The following is a 23,574-nucleotide window of genomic DNA, read 5'->3' as shown; positions in this document are numbered from 1 at the left end:
TGAAAATCTTTTTTGTATAGTTCTTCTGTGTATTCCTGCCACCTCTTCTTAATACCTTCTGCTTCTGTTAGGTCCATACAATTTCTGTACTTTATTGAGCCCATCTTTGCATGAAATGTTCCCTTAGTATCTCTGATTTTCTTGAAGAGATCTCTAGTCTCCCATTCTGTTGTTTTCCTCTATTTCTTTGCATTGATCACTGAGGAAGGCTTTCTTATCTCTCCTTGCTATTCTTTGGAACTCTGCATTCAAATGGGGACTCTGCATTCACCTGATGTGAAGAACTGACTCATTGGAAAAGACCCTGATGCTGAGAAAGATTGAAGGCAGGAGGAGAAGGGGATGGCAGAGGATGAGATGGTTGGATGGCATCACTGACTCAATGGACATGAGTTTGAGTAAACTCCAGGAGTTGGAGATGGACAGGGAGGCCTGGCGTGCTGCAGTCCAGGGAGTCACAAAGAGTCAGACACAATGACTGAACTGTCCTGTACTGTCCTTTTTTCCTTTGCCTTTCGCTTCTCTTCTTTTCACAGCTTTTATAAGGCCTTCTCAGACAACCATTTTGTCTTTTTGCATTTCTCTTTCTTCAGGATGGTCTTGATCACTGCCTCCTGTACAATGTCATGAACCTCCATCCATAGTTCTTCAGGCACTCTCTATCAGATCTAATCTCTTGAATCTATTTATCACTTCCACTGTATAATCCTAAAGGATTTGATTTAGGTCATACCTGAATGGTCTAGTGGTTTTCCCTACTTTGTTCAATTAAAGTCTGAATTTGGCAATAAGGAGTTCATGATCTGAGCCACAATCAACTCCCAGTCTTGTTTTTGCTTGATGTTACTGCTGTCCTTATATGTATTTTAAAGGATTTACACTGTTTAAAGGATTTATACTGAGTGAAAAGAGGGCTTAGAAAATGGCAGCATAATACTTCTTAAATTTGATTGTCCTAGAAAGCTAAAGACTAATCAAAAAAGGCATAGAACTGTTAGAAAATATAGGTCAGTTAGTATATTCTTAGAAAGAAAGTGAAGTCGCTCAGTTGTGTCTGACTTTTTGCGACCCCATGGCCTTAGCCTGCCAGGCTTCTCCATCCATGGGATTTTCCAGGCAAGAGTACTGGAGTGGTTTGCCATTTCCTTCTCCAGCGATATTCCTGACCCAGGGATAAAACCCCGGTCTCCTGAATTGCAGGCAGGCCTTTTACCTTCTGAGCCGCCAGGGAGTCCTAGTGTCTTCTTCTGTGGAAAATAAAGCTAGAACATAACTTCAGCCGAATTGTTAAAAGTAACTTCGGTGTCTGTTTCTAGGTTTCCTGTTTGTTTGGCTTTCTGTGTTTCAGTCACAAAATTTTATCATTGAGATGGTATAGTATAGAGAAATAAGGCATTTGAAGCCTCAGTTCCATCACTTTATGGGTAACTTTGGGTACTATATCAGTTATCTGTTTCTGGGTGACGACTCCAAAACTTAATTGCTTCCAAAACGATTTATTATTTCTCATGATTCTGTGGACTGACTGTACTCAGTTGAGGGGTTCTTTTGTTTTATGTAGAACATTTTGTTTACCTTGTATTTTATCTCGAAACAGAAGAACAAGGCAGAAATCTATTTTTAGAACATCTTCTTTAAGTGAGATAATGTGTTAAAAACGCTGTTAAAGCTCAGTAAGTGGTGTTGACTTTTATTTTATAATCAAAACATTTCAGTTGTCCCTAATGTGAAGTGGCTAGCATGTCCAAGTCTCTTGGTTGATACCTGTTTGGCTCATGTATTTAATAAAGATATTTATAACAGACTGCTAACAGCTTCTACTGTTTGATCAATTAATTCATTGAACAAATGGATGAGTGAATACCTACTATATGCCAGGCAGTATTCTCAGTGCTTGGAATATAGCATTGAAAGACTTAAAGTTCTTTCCCTCATGGTTTTATATTCTAGTAGGGGAGGGGAAAACATAATAAGGAAGCATATCAGTTGGTGGCAGGTGCTATAGAGAACAGTAAAGCAAGATAAAGGAGGAGAGGTAAGGATAAGTGCTGGCAGGGGCTTACTCTTCTGTTTAAGGTGGTAAAGGAAAGCCTTTCTATCAGATCTTTGGACAGAAACACAAAGTAAGAATGAAGGGGTCACGTTCTGCTTTTCCCACTGCCAGGAACCTTCTCCTAGATAAATGTAAAGGTTTTGAGGCAGCAACTATGATCAGAAGCAGTAGGAGGCCAGTGCAGGTGGATCAGAGCAAACAATGGGATAATGGTAGGAAATGTTAAGTAGATTTCCTGAGGGCAGAAGCGCGTCTGACCTTGTATAGAGCATTGTGAAGAGTTTGACCTTACTGTGAGGCAGGAAGAAGCTGCTAGGAGGTTTTGAGGCGAAGTGACGTGGTAGGACTTGTGTACCAGGTGGATTACTCTGGCTGCGAAGTTGAGAGTAGATGGTAGAGGACAGGGCAGAAGCAAGAACAGTTAGGAAGCTTGCAGCAAGAGATGCTGGTGGCATGGGTTGTGGTTTTAGCAGGAAAGGTGGGGCAAAATGGTCAAATTCTGAATCTGTTTTGAAGATAAAGTCAGTGGGATTTGCTGATAGTTGTGGCAAGTGAGAGTTAGATTTGATTCTCACACCAGTTATGTGCCTGAGAAATTAGATAGAGTTGTCATTTTCTGAGGTTGGGAAGGCTGGAGGAAGAGTGGGTTGGAGGGAATTGTGAAGATGTTTTGAACATGTTCAGCTTGAGATATCTAATAATTGACAGTAAGAGATACCGAGTAGACAGTTGGATAGGGAAGTCTAGAGTTGGGGGAGAGAGGTCTGGTTTGGAGATGCACGTTTGGGTTTAAGAATACAGGTGATAATTAAAACCATGTGATTGTATGAGATCACCTAAGGAAGTGAATGTAGGTAGAGAAGACAGGTATCTAAAGACAGCCTTAGGACACCCCAGAATTTAAAGGCTGTGGAAATGAGATGGAGCTGGAAAGGAATCTGAGAAGGGCGTGCTGGTGAGGTAAAGAGAGCGGAGTGGTGTCCTGGCAGATTGCAGACTGTTTAATGCAGGAGAAATAAACTGTGTCAACTGATGCAAGCCAAATAAATCAAGGGCGTGGCAGTGCAGTGGAGGATGGTGACTTTGACAGGAGCTATTTTGGTGGAATGATGGGGTAATGAAAGCCTGATTAGAGCTGAGTTCAAGACAGGGGCAGAATTGGAGGCAGCTTTTCTTAACAGAGCTTATAAGAAGGCCTGGTTTAAGGGGGAACAGAGAAACGGATGATGGCTGAAGGAGAGTATGTAAACAAAAACGTTTTTTTCTTTTTTCTCAAAATGGGAGATATTTTACAATTGTATCCTTCTGTTGGGGGGTTGGGAGAAGGGAGGGAGGGCAAGACTGGTGATGAGAGAGACTGGGAAATTGGTGGAATGCTGTACTTCAGTGAGTGAGCATGGCTGCCTTAGATAAAAGTACTGGCAGATGCAAGTGGGCTAGTAGATGTGGTGGCAAGAATGTAGAAGTTTCTTTCAGATATTCCCCCACCCCCGCCAAATAAAGTTGGATGCAAGGACAACAGTCAGGAATGAGAATGGGGGAGGAGGTGATGGTTTGAGAAGAGAGGAGGTGTGAATTAGGACAGTGGGAGTATGAATAAATTTGAAAAATGTATATGCTGTTTTAAATTTTACAGATTCTTTTACCTTGTCCTTTAGATAATTTTCAGAGTATGCTGCATCAGTAAAACCCATTTCAAAAATGAAAATACTAAGGCTTGGGTAAATTACTTGGTGGGATTGCTAGGTGTCTAAAGTGTTTAAAATATGGCTCTCTCTAGATGATTTTCATTGTTTGAAGCCATGCATCCTTACCAGACTCAAAGATTTGTCTTCCCAGAACTTTCTGCATGGTAGCACTATAGCAAGACATTCTTATGAAATTTACCCTTAAATTTACCCATGACCCCATGCTCTTTTTATATTGGATTCCCAGTTGATGGTCAAGAAGTTGTTGTTATTATTTTTTAGTGCTCTAGAGGTTTGAAAAAGAGGTGTAGCACAAGATTAGCTCAATTGTAAGGCCTGCTGCATTGAAAAATCAGTAGGTTTTTTTTAACACTAGCACCCTGTTTTCCCTTTTGGAGATGTATTTCATCAAAGGCATTTTTTTCCTGTACCAATCAGTACTCTGAGGAAGTAAGTGATTGTTTTTGTACTATAGCTTTTCTACTCTGACCTTCTTCAACCCTGGAGTATATTGCTCAATAGCCTGGTGAGGTGGCATGGCCTTTCCTGGTTAACTTTTCAGTTTTCATATATCCAGAAAGTGGAAACAACCCAAATATCCATCATCTGATGAATGGATAAGTAAGTTTGGTATACCCATACAATGGAACATCATTCTGCAATAAAAAATAATTGAAGTGCTGGTACATGTTGCAACATGGTTGAACCTCAAATGAAAGAAGCTCGCCATAAGAGCACATGTTGTATCATTCCATTTGTGTATGTCCAGAACAGGCAGATCTAAAGAGACAAAGGAGATTTGTGGTGGTCTAGGGATGGAGAAGTTTGGAAAAAATGGGGAGTGACTGGTAATGGATAAAGGACTTCTTTTCATGATGATGAAAATGTTCTAAAATTGATTGGGGTTGTATAATTCTGTGAATATACTAAAAGCCATTGAATTGTACCATGTGAACAGATAAACTGTATGGTATGTGAATTATGTCTTAGTAAAGCTTATTTTTAGAAATACCTTCTGTATCACCTACCTCAAGGAAGACTGTTCTAATTTTATTATTTTTATCTTTATTGAGTTTACCATTTATTTACCTTTTCCAAGTTTGTGCTGCTTTTCTCTGGTGTCTTCTTATTGTCAAAAGTAGAGTGAAGCATGTATCTATACATTTGTATATAGAGGAAATGGCAGTCCATTCCAGTATTCTTGCCTGGAAAATCCCATGGACAGAGGAGCCTGGCAGACTACAGTCCATGGGGTTTCAAGAGTCGGACATGACTTAGTGACTAAACCACCACCACCAGAGGAGTTTCATCAAGAGAAGCCTGGATAGCTGTAGCTCTCATTTTTACTGAGTGACATCCCTGACAGAATCATCAGAATCTGGCCCTTAGTTTTGTCATTTCAGAAATTACTTGATCAGTGTCCTAGACTAACCAGACCTGGGTTGTTCCTGTCACTAAACTCTCAAGAAACTGAAATATATCAACATTATGCTAGTTTTTTTAATTAACTTTCGTGAGAAATATTAGGCAGGCTAAAGAATCAAGTTGGCCTAACTGTTGTATTATCTGTATTTGAAAAATCAGGTTAGGAGCTGTATCATGGTCACCGCTTTCTTGATGGCCTTGAAATCATCGCATGATCATAGCCTAATGGCATTTGCCAGGATAACCCAGGGCATCTTTCCCTTATAAGAATATATAACTGTTCCTCAAACTTGACATATCGAGTTCCTGAACTGAGACATCCTTTTTCCCAACAGGGCTAGGTTTCTCTGCCAGTAGTTGAATTTTCAACTTAAAGTAAATAAAAATGAAATAAAGTAGAATGTTCAATTAATAGTCATCTTTTCTGAGTGACAGTATGTCACCATGTTCTTATTTGAACTATCCACTGCTAACATTCTTTTTGAGTTCTCTAGCAAAAGACCCACAGACTTCAGAGTTTAGTTACCCACTTAAAAACATTTTTTTTTAGCTTACCGACTTTACCTAGATTTTATATCAGCATTTCAAGGCTTTAGAAAAATAAAAAGGACTTGGTTTTAATGAATATTGATAAGTTTTATTAGTCACATAGCAAAAAAGGAAACATGGCATTTTATGCATAGCCTTTCTTACCGTATAACCTAAAATTTTGAGTTTGTTTGTGGATTTGACAATTGCCTTCTAATTGTGTTATTATTTATAGAGTGGTTAAGTGGTTTAGTTACACTCTCCATCCAGTGGACGTGTTTAATGTGTGCCTTGCCTGTCTACAGAAGTACACATGATGTCTGTTCCCTGCTATATCCTTGGCACACCGCTCACATTACAGATGCTCAGAAGGGAGTTAAGGTGGATAAGAAAAGAAGTGGAAGAATTTCCTTTAGGTGTGGAACACAAGGTTTATTTTGAGAGTCATCCATAAATGAGACTTTCTGCTATGGTCATTTATATTCAAAAGTATATTTAGCCCAGAGAAATAATTTGAGAGCCAGCTAAGATATATTTAGAAAACTAAGCTTTATTCATTAAGTGACAGATGGATATATTATTCTTTGGTGAATAGTTTGATTTTTAAAATTTATTGTATAGTAAGACTGGCTGGCTGAGCTCTGATATCTCTGGCAGTTTCATCTAGATTGTAAATGCTTGAAGGTGTTGCTTCCTCACTTTTTCACATGTAATGATACATATAGAAAATGTAACATTTTGTGGTATGCCCTGGTAAACTGGGGAGAATTTGAGTACATTTGACTCAGACTTGGTGAAGAAATGTATTGCATTTTCTTTATGATATTTATATTTTACAAAATAAAATACAAAAGCTTTTGGGAAGATGGCTGTGGCAGCCTTGGAATTGTGCCATTCGGATCCACTTCAAGAGAACCTCCTGTGAAGAGCAGTTAACTGACAGCCTCCACCTGTTGTGCCTTTTAGATAACGCATCAGTGCTGGGCACAGGCCCCTTCTTCTGGGCTGCTCCCAGCCAATGACCAAACGCACGGGGGCGCTAGAGCTGCGCTGTTCCAGTTTGATGGCGACCTGCTCTAGCAGATGATTTTTGCTTAGAGACTCCCCACTGCCCTGCCAAGACTCTTTCTCTTAACAGCACTGCCGTCGGGTAGAAGTTCTGATTCTTCCTCCCCTTTCACAGCTGTCGGAACCGCTCGAGTTCTGAGGCTCTCTTCACCTACTCCTGCTTCATCTCCCTCTGTAACTTTCAGAGACATTTTCTCCCCAAGAAATTTTTTGCAAATCTCATCTGCTTCTCAGGATTTTAAACTGATGCAGTAATACATAATGAGTTTGTATAAAACTTGCAATTAAAATTCTTGTTTAAAAATGAGACATTTGAGTTTGCTTCCCTAAATATAACTCTTTTGAATCTTAGATTTTGTGTTTGAAGTAGTTTATTACAATTTGTAATCAAGATTTTTAAAAGATAAGTCTGTATTCTTATCATGGTCAAAGTGGCTCACTCATTAAATGGTAGTAAATGGCAGAAAGAATTCATCACTCTTTGTCCTGTTGACAGAACTTTTTTCTTAATTGTTGGCCAAATTTCAAGAAATTTTTGTCTCTAAGTTGTACATCCTAAATACTATCATTTTGTTAGTTTTCTTGCATTACCAAATACAGTGTTGAAATTTTCTATAGTCGTCCATTTCAAGTCTTGTAAATTTTTTGTATTAATTATTTCAAAACAACCATGAAGCCCTTACACACAGCTATAGCTCTGGCTATAGTCTTACTGGCAAGTCTTTAGGATTCAGATTAATATATGATTAACTATTACTAGTGAATCTCATTTACTCCATACTTTTTGAAACTAGCTGCCTTTTGCTTTGAACCTTTTGAAGTATAGGTTAGTATATACTTTATAAACTCTTGTGCTCATTTCTCTCTCTTTCTGCCTAGACTTTTATGCTTCTGATGCCTAGTTCAGATCCACATTTTCACACTGATGCTTTGTTTCCTTTGTGTGAATCAACCTGTGTTGGCATGACTTACTTAAGAAATGTTTATTGAGTGCATATCTTCTGCTATGTTCTGTGTATAAAATAGTGAACAAAAAAGGGTAAAATCTTGTGAATATGATAATAAATATAATTTAAGGTAAGCCTTTTCTTTCTGTAGTACAGTTTAGCATTTGATTATATAATTTACGTGTATACGTCAAAAGAGTGAAGGCTTTTTATAACTATGTTTTAAGGTTCTTTTATTCCTCTTAGCATCTCCCCATGACACTTACTTGTTTTTAACAAGTACTGTAGATTAAGAATGTACTGAATCTTAAATATTAATTATAGCAGAGATATTCAGTAGAGTCAATAGATTCCAAATCTATGGTAGCAAACAATTTATTATCTTTTGAACTTACTCCAAAAGAAGAACTGTAGGGAGGAGATGGAATCGTCTTTCCATTGGGTTTAACTGTTGAGTCTAGGGTTTTGGTTCTCCACTTTTGTCATGTATTAGAATCAGCTGGAGAGGTTTAAAAACCACTGATGCCTTTGTCCCATCCTCAGAGTTTCTGATTTAATTGGTATGGGTGTGGTCAGCACAAAAATTAATGTGCAGCCAAGATTGAGAACCACTGCATTAAGAGATATGACAATCAGCACTCTTAAGTTTAAAAAAAAAGGTTGGCAGAAGGATTTTTGTAACTGTATTAAATAAGTATACTGAGAGATCCTGGGAACAGTGCCACCCTAGTAGTCATGAGGACCCATGTTGTTCATTGAAGGAGTTCCGACTGGTCAAGTCTGGGAATTTAGCGCATCAGAGTAAGTAATTACAGTAATGAATTGTAACCCATTGAATAAAATAGGAATCCATTATACTTACATAGGTAAATAAATGGATAAATTGAAATTGGATTCCAGCCTGAAAGTGAAGCCCCACAAAAAACTTCATTACAAAGGGGAAAGAAGAAACTTGATAGTGAAGAAATCTACACCATGTTAATCAAGTAATCAAAGTGAATATTATCAGTAGTGCTGCAAATCAGTTTTGTACCACCTGATAGCATATAATGAGGGAGAAAAACCATCACTTTTAAAACATTTCTCCCAAAGATTTATAACCTGGATCTAATGCCATACTCAGGAATCTTGTGCCAGGTCATAGAAATCAAGGAAATACTTGAGGGATTCTTCCATATTGGAAAAGACTTAAAGAGATATGACAGCTAAATGCAGTACATGATTCAGAATTGGGTTCTTTTGCCATGAAGGACATTATCTGTACAATCAGCCCAACTTGCAGTCCAAGGCTTAGCTGGTGAAAATGTATCACTATTTGTTTCCTGACTTTTGATGATTGTGTTGTGGTTATTAGGAGAGTAATCTTGTATGTGGACAGGGAGGCATGGCGTGCTGCAATTCATGGGGTCGCAAAGAGTCGGACACGACTGAGAGACTGAACTGAACTGAACTGAATCTTGTATGTAGGAAATACAAAGCATGCTGTTATTTGGCAAATTACTCTCAAGTGGACTAGGAAAAAGTATGTATTGTACTGTTTTTATAACTTCTCTGTATCATTGAAATTGTTCAGGATAACCGTGATTGTATGACTTTGGAATTAGAGAACTGTATGTGAAACTTCTCTTAGAAAGTCAGTTTTCTTATGGGAAAGTCATGGAAGTAGTAATATAATTTATCTGAGAATTGTATCTTTCATGGAATACATTTTCTAGATAATCAAAGCTCTTTACGTGCTAAAATGCATTTTAGTTTTTTGATGTTCTCTGTATTTTTCTGCCCTTTAATGCAGAATACAGTTCTCTTTCTAGTGTGTTACTTCTGCTGTAGTCTCAAAAAACAAGATCTGTGCTTTTCCTTTTTTTTTTTTTACTGTCATGTTAATAAAACTTAGATTAAGCGTAGTTATTTCATCATAGCAATGTTGTACTCATGTTGTTTAGTTGCTAAGTTGTGTCCAACTCTTTGTGACCCATGGACTGTAACCCACCAGGCTCCTCTGTCCATGGGATTTTCTAGGCAAGAATACTGGAGTGGGTTGCTATTTCCTTTTCCAGGGGATCTTCTCGACTCAGGGATCAAACCTGGATCTCCTGCAGGCAAATTCTTTACTGCTGAGCCACCAAGGAAGCTCCCCATTGTACTCATAGCATCCCTTTAAGTTTAATTCAGGATTATTGTTAGGTTTGAAAGAGTTCTGAAAAATGATGAATTACTGTGAATAGATGATTTCTCTCTGATTTTATGAGCTTTTCTTTGAATATCAGATGAATTGGATAATTTTACAGTCATTTTTAAAATTTTTTGAATTTCAGAGCTCCAGAGATTATATTGGGGTTGCCGTTTTGTGAAGCCATAGACATGTGGTCACTGGGATGCGTGATTGCAGAGTTATTCCTTGGATGGCCTCTCTACCCGGGAGCCTTGGAGTACGACCAGGTAACAGAACTGTTACATAATCCAGTGGAGTTGGTAGAATGTAAAGAAAGACAGTAGATTTATAGGAATGCATTTCCCCAGGCGTACAATACTTGTGAAGCTCTTGTTAGAATAAAATGGCAAAACCTGGGATCTTACAGAAATTCAAGATCTCAAAACAGGATTTGATTTTTAAAATGTTTTCATAAATAAAGTTGTAATTTCATAAACAAAGTTGTAATCCACATACCTGAAAACCAGTTTTGTAAACCTCTTGGGAGAATGTTTTTTAGTCCCAATTTTTATATTGTAGGTATATACACAAAGGGCTGGACTGTGTCCATTTAAATAATAGTGCTTTGCCTGGGTGACAGATTTTGGTGATGGATGAAATCTCAACCTGTCCCAAGAAATAAAAGGCATCATAACTACTGGTCTTGAGCCAGCACCTTTTGTTGGTCTTAAATAACTCAGTCATCTGACCCCTCTTTAGTATTTTTCACTGTTCTTGATGGTGCTAAAAGTCTAGCTTAAGATTATTTGAAATGATTCTCCATAGAATCTAGCGGGTTACCTCATACACGTTTCATGGTGGTTTTCAGGTATGTTCATTAGTCTTTCTAAGCTACTAGACAATATTGTTCGCTATTCTCTTGGTTTTTATTATCAGGATTGTCGTTTGAAGTACTTGTCTTCTTCACTTTTTGAAAAGGTTTTATAGCATGCCTCCCTTATTAGAGAGATATATACTCAACTCATATTTTAGTGAAAAATATTAGTCAGAATTAACAAGGGTTACATAAATTTTGTTTGGCTTATATTTTTATTTAAATGATATACTATTTAACTTTTATATATGAAAAAATAGGAAGGTAGAACATTTTAAAAGCACACATACATACTGTAGCAAGATACCTGATTTCTAGGGTTTAGCTTTCTACATAAAAGGGGATATGAGAGGTAGTTAATTTAGTGACTTAAATGTTGCTGAGATGACTCTAAAAATCATTTAATATTAATTATTAGATGTTATTGTTAACTTTAATCTCATCCTCTTCCAAAGACTTTCTACCCATGAAACTTCTTTTAGGCCAGGTTTTTTGTTTTGTTTTGTTTTGTTTTTAATACTCTTAATACTTTCTTTAATACTCCCTCTCCCTGTTCAACATACCTCTTAAAAGACCATTTCTGTAAAAATTTCCATAGATTTTTACCTTCCTTCATTTTTTAACTATTAACTTTGATTCAGATGCCAAGCTAACTAGTTTTGAAAGAATTAATGATCTGGTTGAAAAGTCCATAATGCCTTAGCTGCTGAAGTACTGAGGAACCTGTCAAATGCTGGAAACACACCTTTGGCTTTGTGGACCGATTTATGGCATGCATGGTACTCTGGAACAGGACACCATCTAGTGGAAGTACAAAGGTCGATTGGCTATTTTACTCCGAATTTGGACCTTATAGTTAATCTTGGACAACTCATGTTGATACTGAAAAGGAACCTATAAATCCAGTTTTTCTAAAATCTATAATAAATTTAAAAAAACCAAAAGTGAGAAAAAAAATTGTTATCGATCCAGATTAACAATATTTTCAGAATGTGTATCATTTTAATTCCAACAGGTCATAATAATTGAAAAAAGTTATTAGCATACAGCATCAATACAGTTACACAGTTTTCAACCCAGTATTTTAAAAGTTATTTTCCAAAATAAATGTGTGCAAACCAGTAGGAATGATGATTTTGTTGTTGTTGTTCCAGTCTTAGACTTCATACTCATTTTCAAATATGATGCTTGCTTGGTTTTGATAAATGTCTGTTTTTAGGGCTATCCTGCAATATAAGGGCTATCCCTTGTCTTCCTAATTTGAAGTTTTTTTTTTTATCCTAAATTGGTTTTGGACTCTGAAATGCATTTTTGCATTAAAATGTTCATGTGAGTGGCATTTTTTGTTTTTTGGTTGGTTTTTTTTTTTACTTTATGTGGTTGAATTTCATAAACTTTCCTCAGTTCCTTGGATTTTGATCATCTACTCAGGATGTGAAAGGGCATGTCTCTCTCTGTTACCTGTTTCCTGTTTTAGGCATCAGCTACTGTGATATACTTGGATATCCATTTGGGGCATTGTTGCTATTTTATTTTTTTTAACTTATTTTTTGCCTTTCAGTGGCAGTGCAGTGGGCAGTAGTAGTGACATTACTAATTAATACTTGTTGAATTCTTTTATGTGCCAGAAACTGTCAACACTTTAACTCATTTAATATTTACAACAACCCTATGAAGTTTTATAGATGAGGAAGCCACGGTGTGGGGAAGTTGAATAACTTGCAGGTCTAATAACAGGTAGTCTGAGTCCAGAAGCTGTGCTGTTGGCAGTAGACTGTCTCTGCACTGTGTCATGGATAATGATGCTTCGAAGGCAGTGAGAGCACAGCCGGACCCTGCTGCAGTCCGCCCTCACTCCCTGGCCCTGGCCCTCCTCCAGACTCCGCCTCCACCCTGCCACTGCGATCTGCCCTCACTCAGGGAGGGTTTTCACTGTCTTTATGTTAGTTTCTCAGATTCGTCAGCCGCCACTGGTATTCTGTCTCCAGGTATGAGTTCCAGGGAAGGAGCAAGCAGCCTCTGCTAGTTTATCATTTTTCCTTGTGATAACATTTTGTACAAATATTTCTCTTTCAAATTGTATGTTGTACTAGGTATTCTTCTTCTGTTTTGCTTTTAATAATAACATTGCTTTTAACAACAGGAGTGTTCTTATATTGCAAATATATCAGTATTGATTATAAAGAGCAGAAGCCCAGCCAATTAATTTGGAGATTCAATTCATCACAAACACAGAAATTCTATATTTTATATCCCTTTCAACAGCTTCAAAATATTATAAACCAAAGTTGATAGAACCAAAAAAAGGGAAACAAAACCATAATCATAAGTAGAGATTTACAGTGCATTTCTTTCTGTAATTGATAGAGAAAGTAGATAGAAAAAAGTTGGTAAGAATATGAATGATTTGAACACATGGTTAACCAAGCTGATCTACTAATACAGGCATAGAGTACTACACCCAATACTACATGCAAAAGTGCAGGTTACATTTATTTTAAGTGCATGTGAAACATTTACAAAAATAAACACTTCTATGAGAAGTGTTGTGATATCTGTTTCTTAACTCTTGTTAATATGTCTTTCATGTAATCTTTATTTAACATTCTAACCCATTGTTTTTTTCCAGAAGAGGTGAAAGAGAGTTAACGGTATACCCGTAGTTAATATACGTCAAGGCCAAATTTGAGTCACTATGAAAAACTATTTAGATTATTTTAACTCTTTATTATGAGCTTTCTGTTCTGTTCCTTTGATAGTCTGTGTCATCTCTTGAAGTCTTTCCAAGGCAATTACTTCTTTGAATTTTGGATTCTACAACTTGCCACTGACCATGTTAAGAATTTTTTGCATTATATTTTTCTCATACGCATTTATTTCTGTTCGTACACAATTGTATGTACTGTGTTTGTATAGAGACGGCTGCCTCATGAATTGGTACTGTGCTCTGGATCCTTTCCTGTCTTTATTGTAGGCACACTGTCTCACTAGTGCTGTATGTACTGAGTTTGACTTATATTTATGGGGAAAATGTCAGTATCATTCAGGAAATTAAATAATGTTTTTATGGATGAATGGCAGTATTTACTTGATAAATGTTGATTGGTCTTGCAGAATGTTTGTTAGAGTTTAGATAGAACCATATCCATAATGGCTAAAAGCCTGGATTTATATTCAAATTTTATTACACTTGGTAATATCAAATTATATCTTATGTAAGAAAAATAAAGCTCCCTATTTCCATTCCAGGGTGGGGTGAGAATCTTTAAGGAATTCTACTTTGTCAAGCTATTCAGGTCTCAAAGAGGCTTTCTCAAGTAGGCTCAAATAAGAGTTCATTTATTTATGTGTGGTGGTGGTTTAGTCACTAAGTTGTGTCGACCCTTGTGACCCCATGGACTACAGCTGCCAGGCTCCTCTGTCCATGGGATTCTCCAGGCAAGCATACTGGAGTGGGTTGATATTTCCTTCTCCAGGGGATCTTCTCGACCCAGGGATTGAACCCTAGTCTCCTGCATTGCAGGCAGATTGTTTACCAGCTGAGTTGTGAGGGAAGCCCCATTTATGTGTAGACTATCACATAAATTCAAGAATGAGCTTTACTCTGCCTGGGTTTTGTGAAGTCTGGAATTGAAGGTGGTTTTGGATTCACGGCAACACTTAGAAGTGTTAGTAGGCATTGGTAGAATTCCACTTTGGTGCTAGATCATGAGTCTAATTTAGCTGCTCTGTAAGTGCTCTTATCTGTTCTGATTCTAACTTGCTACTCAGATTTTTTGCTTACTCTGGTTATGTTAGCATAGTCATCAAACTCAAGCTCTGCTTTATGCCCTTCAGCTCATCCTTCAATGGTGTCTGGAGTTTCTTAGTTTATGTTTCTGACTTTGTAAATCTGATTTGCTTAGCTTAATTCTAGTTGAGTTCACAAGGCAAACTGCTTCTAAGTCTATCCCTGCCCTTCATCCTGCTGCGAATGGGAGGGGCAGATGGGTGGGACAAGTTCTCGATGAAAATGACTGGCAGGCATTAGGACCGAAAATTAACTTGCAGGTTCATTTGCTGTTTTTTCAGTGCTCTCTCTACTTCTAAGGTATGTTAACTGCTCTATTGGGTTCTTTTAGCACTTTGTTTTCTTCTTTATAATGGCACTTCCTAGTTTAATTGCAGATTATGGGCTTACCTATTTATCTATTTTACTGAATTAATGCTGTTGAAGAGTGACACCATATTTTATTAATCTGCATGTCTTTATCATAGTAAATGCCCTGTGTATGTTTGTTGAAATTGATATGTTGACCACCTTCCCTACTTTGAGAGACTCTGATGCAGCATTTGGGTACTTTTCATTTTCTCTTTCCATAAAACACGGAACTCAGGCACTTGGAATGCTGAGTGAGGGAAAGGCACTGCACTTTAATGAAATGAAACTAATTTGTAAGGTGAAGATTTTAATTATCATTTCATGTAAAATTGGGGATACAGATATACATGAACATAGACTGTTGTCAGGAGGCACATATTCTAGCAGGGAAAACTGACATGTAAAAATAATTGTTTTGTATTATAAATACATTAAAATTGCTATATTCCAGGTGTGGTGGTAGCACAGAAGAAGACGATTGCCTGTGTTTTGGTTAGGGATAGTTTTACAAAGGAGAATTTCTTGAATTGAGTCTTGAAGAAGGAACAGTAAAAGATTAGCACATTGGCTTAGTGAAGTGGCCGGAGGGAGAGGGACAGGGACGTGATAAGTAGGAGTTAGAGAGCAATCTCAGCAAGACAAACTGGCGCATGCCAGGTTCAGCAGGTGCTGGAGGAGGTTGGAATAACGGAATGTGTGAAGAGCTGGGAAGAGATAAAGGGGGGCGGGGGGACTTGTATGCCGAATTAGAGATTTGGAATCCAGCTTGTAGGCAATAAAGTAATTTTATACTGGGGAGTAACAGTCAGATTTACATTTTACCAAAATGGCTGTTAGCAATTTCTTGGTCTTGGCAATGTGAATAATGAATTGGGGATGAGTGGTTGGGGTTGGGGACTGCATGGACTGTAGCCCACCAGGCTTCTCTGTCCATAGGATTCTCCAGGCAAGAATACTGGAGTGGGTTGCCCTTTCCTTCTCCAGGGGATCTTCCCGACCCAGGGATCGAGCGTGTGTCTCCTGCATTGGCAGGCAGATTCTCTACCACTGAGCCACCAGAGAAGCCCATTAGGGAAGCATGTAGACTAATTAGGAGGCTGTAGACTGTGAGACTGTATAACTAGAATTTAAGAAGACCTGAAGAAGAATGGAGAGGAGGGAGAGTTATGAAAAATACAAATGAGATAAAATTGTTAAGAGTTTTGGTTGTTGGGAAGAGGGTGATGTGGGAGAGGTACTTGTCAGGCATCAATTTCAGGTTTCTGATTCAGGCATTGTGATAGTGATCATCAAAGGGGAAATACCTGAGGTTTTAAGAGGTTTAAGAAAAATCCATTTAGGATGTATTCACTTTAGGTACTGAAAGGCCTTCCAGATGGAGAGTTTCACTTAAGCAGTTAGATCTCCAGAGCTAGAGATAAATATTTAGACATAGAATTAGAGAAAAAGCTATGGAGGAAGGCAATTAAAGAGTGCCAAAAAGTAAGGAGACAACTAGAAAAGAATAATGTGGAAATGAAAGGAACAGTTTTTTAAGTGAAAAGATAATAGCTAATAGTGTTAAAGTAAGATAAGGTTTAATATTCAACTGTTGAATGTTCAGTTAATGACAGGCCATCACTTACCTTAATATCATTTTGTGAGAGTAATAGATTTCCAGTTGTTGTGTGTTGAGCTTAGAATGAAAAGGAAACTATAGATTATTATTTTAAGACTTACTCAATTAAATGTTTCAAGTAGTTAAGGGAATTTTTTGTTTTTAGGCTGGAAGATATTAAACATTTTGTAGGTTGAGGGCAAAAATCTCGTAGAGAAGAAGAAATAGAAGATGCAGGAGAGGATAGAGTAGTTGTCTTCTAGGTTTAAAGAAAGAACCCTATGTTTTCAAACACAATTTCAAGGGCTTAAGCCTCTGTTTATTTCCCGTGCTGCCCAGTTGTTGAGTTGGGGAACAGATATTTGAGGGGGATCAGTTACTTTAGGGCCAACTATGCAGAGTTCCAAAGAATGGCAAGGGGAGATGAGAAAGCCGTCCTCAGCGATCAGTGCAAAGAAGTAGAGGAAAACACCAGAATGGGAAGACTACAGACCTCTTCAAGAAAATTAGAGATACCAAGAGAACATTTCATGCAAAGATGGGTTCGATAAAGGACAGAAATGGTATGGACCTAACAGAAGCAGAAGATATTAAGAAGAGGTGGCAAGAATACACAGAAGAACTGTACAAAAAAGATCTTCATGACCCAGATAATCACAATGGTGTGATCACTCTCCTAGAGCCAGACATCCTGGGATGTGAAGTCAAGTGGGCCTTAGAAAGCATCACTACGAACAAAGCTAGGGGAGGTGATGGAATTCCAGTTGAGCTATTTCAAATCCTGAAAGGTGATGCTGTGAAAGTGCTACACTCAATATGCCAGCAAATTTGGAAAACTCAGCAGTGGCCACAGGACTGGAAAAGGTCAGTTTTCATTCCAATCTCAAAGAAAGGCAATGCCAAAGAATGCTCAAACTACCGCACAAGTGTACTCATCTCACACGCTAGCAAAGTAATGCTCAAAATTCTCTAAGCCAGGCTTCAGCAATACGTGAACTGTGAACTTCCAGATGTTCAAGCTGGATTTAGAAAAGGCAGAGGAACCAGAGATCAAATTGAAAACATCTGCTGGATCATTGAAAAAGCAAGAGAGTTACAGAAAAACTTTGGCTTTATTGACTACGCCAAGCCTTTAACTGTGTGGATCACAATAACCTGTGGAAAATTCTGAAAGAGATGGGAATACCAGACCACCTGACCCACCTCTTGAGAAACCTATCTGCAGGTCAGGAAGCAACAGTTAGAGCTGGACATGGACCAACAGACTGGTTCCAAATAGGAAAAGGAGTACGTCAAGGCTGTATATTGTCACCCTGCTTATTTAACTTATATGCAGAGTACATCATGAGAAACGCTGGGCTGAATGAAGCACAAGCTGGAATCAAGATTGCCGGAAGAAATATCAATAACCTCAGATATGCAGATGACACCACCCTTATGGCAGAAAGCAAAGAAGAACTAAGGAGCCTCTTGATGAAAGTGAAACAGGCGAGTGAAAAAGTTGGCTTAAACCTCAACATTCAGAAAACTAAGATCATGGCATCTGGTCCCATCACTTCATGGCAAATAGATGGGGAAATAGTGGAAGCAGTGTCAGACTTTATTTTTCTGGGCTCCAAAATCACTGCAGATGGTGATTGCAGCCATGAAATTAAAAGACGCTTGCTCCTTGGAAGGAGTTATGACCAACCCAGACAGCATATTAAAAAGCAGAGACATTACTTTGTCAATAAAGGTCCATCTAGTCAAGGCTATGGTTTTTCCAGTAGTCATGTATGGATGTGAGAGTTGAACTATAAAGAAAGCTGAGCTCCAAAGAATTGATGCTTTTGAACTGTGGTGTTGGAGAAGACTCTTGAGAGTCCCTTGGACTGCAAGGAGATCCAACCAGTCCATCCTAAAGGAGATCAGTCCTGGGTGTTCATTGGAAGGACTGATGCTGAAGCTGAAACTCCAGTACTTTGGCCACCTCATGCGAAGAGTTGACTCACTGGAAAAGACCCTGATGCTGGGAGGGATTGGGGGCAGGAGGAGGAGGGGACGACAGAGGATGAGATGGCTGGATGGCATCACCAACTCGATGGGCATGAGTTTGAGTCAACTCTGGGAGTTGGTAATGGACAGGGAGGCCTGGCGTGCTGCGATTCATGGGGTCACAAAGAGTCAGACACGACTGAATGACTGAACTGAACTGAATGATGTACCAGACACTGTCATGGGTGTATATGTAAGGAAACAGAACAACGTCCTTCCTACTTCTACTGCAGAATTGAAAAGGAAATACAAGGTAAATGTGCAGAATGTCAGATGGTAAAAAACACTGTGGAGAAAAATACAACAGAGAAGGGGCAGTAGGGGTACTGAAGAGGGGACAGATTGTCCTTATTTATTGGTGGGTCATGGAAGGCCTCATGAATGAAGGTGACATTTGAGCTGAGAGCTGAAGGTAGCGAAACACAGCCATACAGGTGCATGGGGGAAGAGTGTTCAAACAGAATGATGTTAACTTCAGAGGCCCTGAGCCTTTTCACTGTCCTCCTGAGAGAGCTCATCTGTGCTTGTGTCTCTTTCCCTGCTGACCCAAGCACACGTATGTCATGACGTAGACGCATGCATGCCCTCCAGTGTTCCCATAGTCCTGATTTACCCAGTCAGGTTAACTTGTCACTGAGTCAAGTAGCTGTCAATTTCCTGTGTAGATTTCTTCACTTTCTCCAGTGGCTTCCCAGTATTACCTCTCAGATTAAAATCCAAACTTCTTAACCTCTCGATAAAGCCCTTCGCCTACTAGATCACTTTCGTCTCTTGCCATTTCACACTTAGTGAACCTCAGTCTCTCAATGTGTGGATATATTCTTTTTATTTTCCATATTATAACCTTGAAAGTGTTACTTGGTCAGTTGTATCTGACTCTTTGGGATCCCATGGACTATAGCTGCCAGTCTCCTCTATGAGATTTCCCAGGCAAGAATACTGGAGTGGGTTGCCATTTCCTTCTCCAGGGTATCGTCCTGACCCAGGAATTGAACCCACATCTCCTGCATTAGCAGCTGGACTCCTTGCTGTCTGAGCCACCAGGGAAGCCTTATATCATAATAGATCACATTTTCCCACTCCTTCAGGGCTAACAGACTATTTGTTCTTCACTACCTGATTTGAGCATCACATCTTCTGGAACTTTATATGACTACTGTTACTTTATATGTCTCTTCTTTGCCTTCTCATACGGCATGCCTTTATTATACCTGTATTACATATATTGCACTGCTTTATAATCGCTTACTTGTTATCTTCTCCACTAGAGTAAGAGACATGGGTTCGATTCCTGGGTTGGGAAGATCCCCTGGAGGAGGGCATGGCAGCCTACTCCAGTATTCTTGCCTGGAGAATCCCATGGACAGGGGAGCCTGGCAGGCTACAGTCCATGGGGTCACATGACTGAAGTAACTTAGCATACATGCAAACTGATTTCTTAGGGCACACACACTACATCATTTAATTCTTGACCTAACATCTAGCTTAGTGTCTGATACATTATAGCTCTTCAATTAATGTCTTAATGCAATAAAAGAATAACTTTTTCTCTTTTGTAAATTATCTTTCAGATTCGATACATTTCTCAGACTCAAGGTTTACCAGGAGAACAGTTGTTAAATGTGGGTACAAAATCCACAAGATTTTTTTGCAGAGAAACAGATCTCTCCCATTCTGGTTGGAGATTAAAGGTAACTCACTTAAAAAAATATTTAGAAAAACAGTTTTCTAAGATGCGTTACCTTCATGGATAATACTCTCTGTGTTCATTTTATTACATTTGTTTCTTTTTTGCCATCCCCCAATCCCGCTTTTAATAAGGAGAGTCTTTTCTGAATAGCTTAGCTCATTCTCTAACCTGGCAACACAATTAGTAATGCATTTTAAATAGTTTAAAAAATTTTATGTGTATCATTTTGAGTTCTTCCCTACCCAGCTCTACATTTATCAAGCTTTATGGGACAGGGTTGAACCTAATCACTTACTGTGTAACCCAAGTATGTAATTTATTCCCAGGATCAGTAAATTTTTAATGATTAACTTTAGTAATTTTGTTAGGGAATTTATCTATGAGTGTGATCTATATATTTTTTGACCTGAACCTGAATGTCCCATTTTCTATATACTTTTAAAACTTATATTTTGACAGTTATTCTTTTGAAACTACTACTTTCCTTAGAATAGTCAATATATTAGACTAAATGTGCCAGAATTGAAGAAATAAAGAATTTATAAATGGTAGTAATAAGATATTTTCCTTCTCTGATATATTCAATAAGACACTGGAAGAACATGAGGCAGAGACAGGAATGAAGTCTAAAGAAGCCAGAAAGTACATATTCAACAGTCTGGATGATATAGTGCATGTGAGTACCACAGTCACATTTGTCAATTTTTCATGCATATAAATTGGTGGACTTGAATGCCAAGAATGCCAAAATATGTTAATCATTTTCTACACGACAGAGTGCTTGCTGTTTTTAAGCTCGTCAAATGAAATTGATTCTAATGTTTCAGAAACTAAATTTCATTCATCTTTATCAAATATTTGATTTGTATTATCCTGTTCTTCAGTATTTTCTTTAAAAAGGAAGACCCTAGCAAACATATTTCTTTTTACTTACATCTCTCTAGAATTGAATGTTTGTTTAGTTAAAGCAGTTTTTTCCCCGTTTTGAATGCCTTTTGATACCTCAAAATATTTTTGAGATGTGTTCTTTCTTATTTGAAAATAATTGTAGTTCTTTGTTCTTTCCTGTGTTGAGGTTTTTTTTTTTAATTGTGAGACTTTAATGTATCCTATGTTGTATGGTTTATTTTCATTTGATGTCTTGAAATTTTGATTTTGCAGGTGAACACAGTGATGGATTTGGAAGGAAGTGATCTTTTGGCTGAGAAAGCTGATAGAAGAGAGTTTGTTGGTCTGTTGAAAAAAATGTTGCTGATTGATGCAGATTTAAGAATTACTCCAGCTGAGACTTTGAACCATGCTTTTGTTAATATGAAGCATCTTCTTGATTTCCCTCATAGCAACCAGTATGTTACTTTAAAATCTTTTAAAATGATTCTGAAGAAATGATAATGCTGTCTATAGTAAACCAGTTTGTTAGAAAAATGATTGAGTTTCTTGATTAAATATAAGTAAACTGAGTCAAAAGAGGTTAAGCTAACTTGACCAAGTTCACATAGACAGTAAATTGCAGAGTAGAGCTAGAATGCAAATCTAAATCACAGTCCAGTGTTCTTTTTCCAAAATAGCATATTGAAAATGACTGAGTGATAGCACTTTTACATAATATTCTTACCTTAATGACCGGACATATTTATACTTAGAGAAAGTGTTAAGTTTTTCCTCCTTCAGTTTTGAGTCCTGCAAACTCCAAATTGAAAAACTCCTTTTTTCAGTTTCCCTTTACCATTTGCTCTTTTCCTCCATTCCCCCACCCCCCTTTCCTCTCTTCCTTGTGGAAGAATGTTTTTTCATGGGTTGGTGGAGAAGAATATATGCCCGAAATGAAATGGAGGTCACAAATTATAGTGTACTCACCAAAATGTGCTCACTGTTGCTTTACTGTCTCAAGAAAATGTTTCAGATAGAAGCATCTGCTGCTGCTTGCTTCAAACTTCCATCCTATAAGATTTCCTGGTAGACATAGTATTGGAAATCTGCAAATTAAGTGCAAGCCATCGACTTTTTTTTTCTTTTAAAAATAATTTTTAATCTTAAACTATTCTAAACATTTAAAAAAGAATATGACCATTACTGTTTACTTTTTATTTTGCAGTGTAAAGTCCTGTTTTCATATTATGGATATTTGTAAGTCCCATCCAAATTCATGTGATGCAAATAATCACAATAAAACTTCACTTTTAAGACCAGTTGCTCCAAGCAGTACTACTAATCTGGCAGCAAATTTTACTAAAATTGGCACATTAAGAAGTCAGGTAAGACCAAACAGTTTTTGGTCATTTTTGCTTCTCTTTTCTTTAACAATTAATCATTTTGCTTTTGAAATATGCATAAATTTCCATATTAGCACTTCCAGTGCTGATGAGGTCTTACTGTGGCTGTTCTATTAAATCTCTAATATTTCAGGGTAACAGTTGGAACACATCTACTCAAATTTATTTTTTTTCCTTCACCTTTTATTCTTTCAATACAATCTATCGGCTCTATGTGTCTCAAGTCTACAAGAAGTAGACTTCAGTAAGATCAATTTCTGGGTCCGTCTTTATCACAGAATTATGGTTTTTTAAAATGCATTTTATTTCTACTTATAAAGCATGTGTACGCAATTATTAGAAGCCTGCTCTGTATAATGAATGCCATGTCCATAAATTGTTTCCAGGCATTAACCACATCTGCTCATTCAGTTGTGCACCACGGGATTCCTCTGCAGGCTGGAACCGCTCATTTTGGTTGTGGTGATGCTTTTCAGCAGACACTGATTATCTGTCCCCCAGCTATTCAAGGTATTCTTTTATTTAAATTACACTTTGAGTTTTGGCATGCATTATTTTAAAATAAGTTTAGGCATCTATTCATTAGATATACTGCATGGGTTTTGTTACATTTAATGCTACACTTGAATTTAAGCTGGTCAGTAGCCTTTAAGCCACTGATACTCATTAATTGACTGGAGTTCCATTGTAGTCATCATTAACAAAATGGATCATATGACAGTTGTATTTCGTGTAGAGTCTAGCATGGTAAAATACTTTAGTAGGAATTAGTGAACTGGGAAGGCTGTCGATTGCCCTATGCTGGGTAAAACTGCTCCAGGGTTAAGTACTTAATATCTGCATGGCATCTCTAGACATTACCGTGACTGAAAGCTCAGATCTTTATGTTTTGGTCAAAGGATTTCTTTCCTAAAATATTGTAGTCTTGTTTTTTACCCATAGCTTAGTTTTTTGTTTTTTAAATATTGACTTTTATCAAATTGCCTTTATTTAGTTAAAAAATATCAAATCCTCAAATGAGATAATGACAGAATGCCTTTGAAGAGGCATAAATTCTCACACTGAGGAACTTCTTTGTGGTAGGAGAGTAATAGCAGTGAACTT

The 23,574-nt window shown here is 37.7% G+C and overlaps 1 protein-coding gene across 6 annotated transcripts in view; it reads left to right on the top strand.

The window, feature by feature from the left end:
* HIPK3 (homeodomain interacting protein kinase 3) overlaps positions 1-23,574 on the top strand; it is an 83,720-nt gene that overhangs the window by 45,281 nt on the left and 14,865 nt on the right. For all 6 annotated transcript variants that reach the window (XM_020872461.2, XM_020872454.2, XM_070473200.1 and 3 more), the window contains exons 3-8: positions 10,025-10,148; positions 20,079-20,198; positions 20,787-20,873; positions 21,359-21,543; positions 22,293-22,452; positions 22,857-22,980. In XM_020872461.2, coding sequence (XP_020728120.2) covers positions 10,025-10,148; positions 20,079-20,198; positions 20,787-20,873; positions 21,359-21,543; positions 22,293-22,452; positions 22,857-22,980 — 800 coding nt within the window. The remainder of the gene's footprint in view (positions 1-10,024; positions 10,149-20,078; positions 20,199-20,786; positions 20,874-21,358; positions 21,544-22,292; positions 22,453-22,856; positions 22,981-23,574) is intronic.

Source organism: Odocoileus virginianus, chromosome 10 (assembly GCF_023699985.2).
Source record: "Odocoileus virginianus isolate 20LAN1187 ecotype Illinois chromosome 10, Ovbor_1.2, whole genome shotgun sequence".
NCBI classification, from domain to species: domain Eukaryota; kingdom Metazoa; phylum Chordata; class Mammalia; order Artiodactyla; family Cervidae; genus Odocoileus; species Odocoileus virginianus.
The sequence above is the reverse complement of the archived record's forward strand: the minus strand, read 5'-3'. Positions and strand labels throughout refer to the sequence as shown.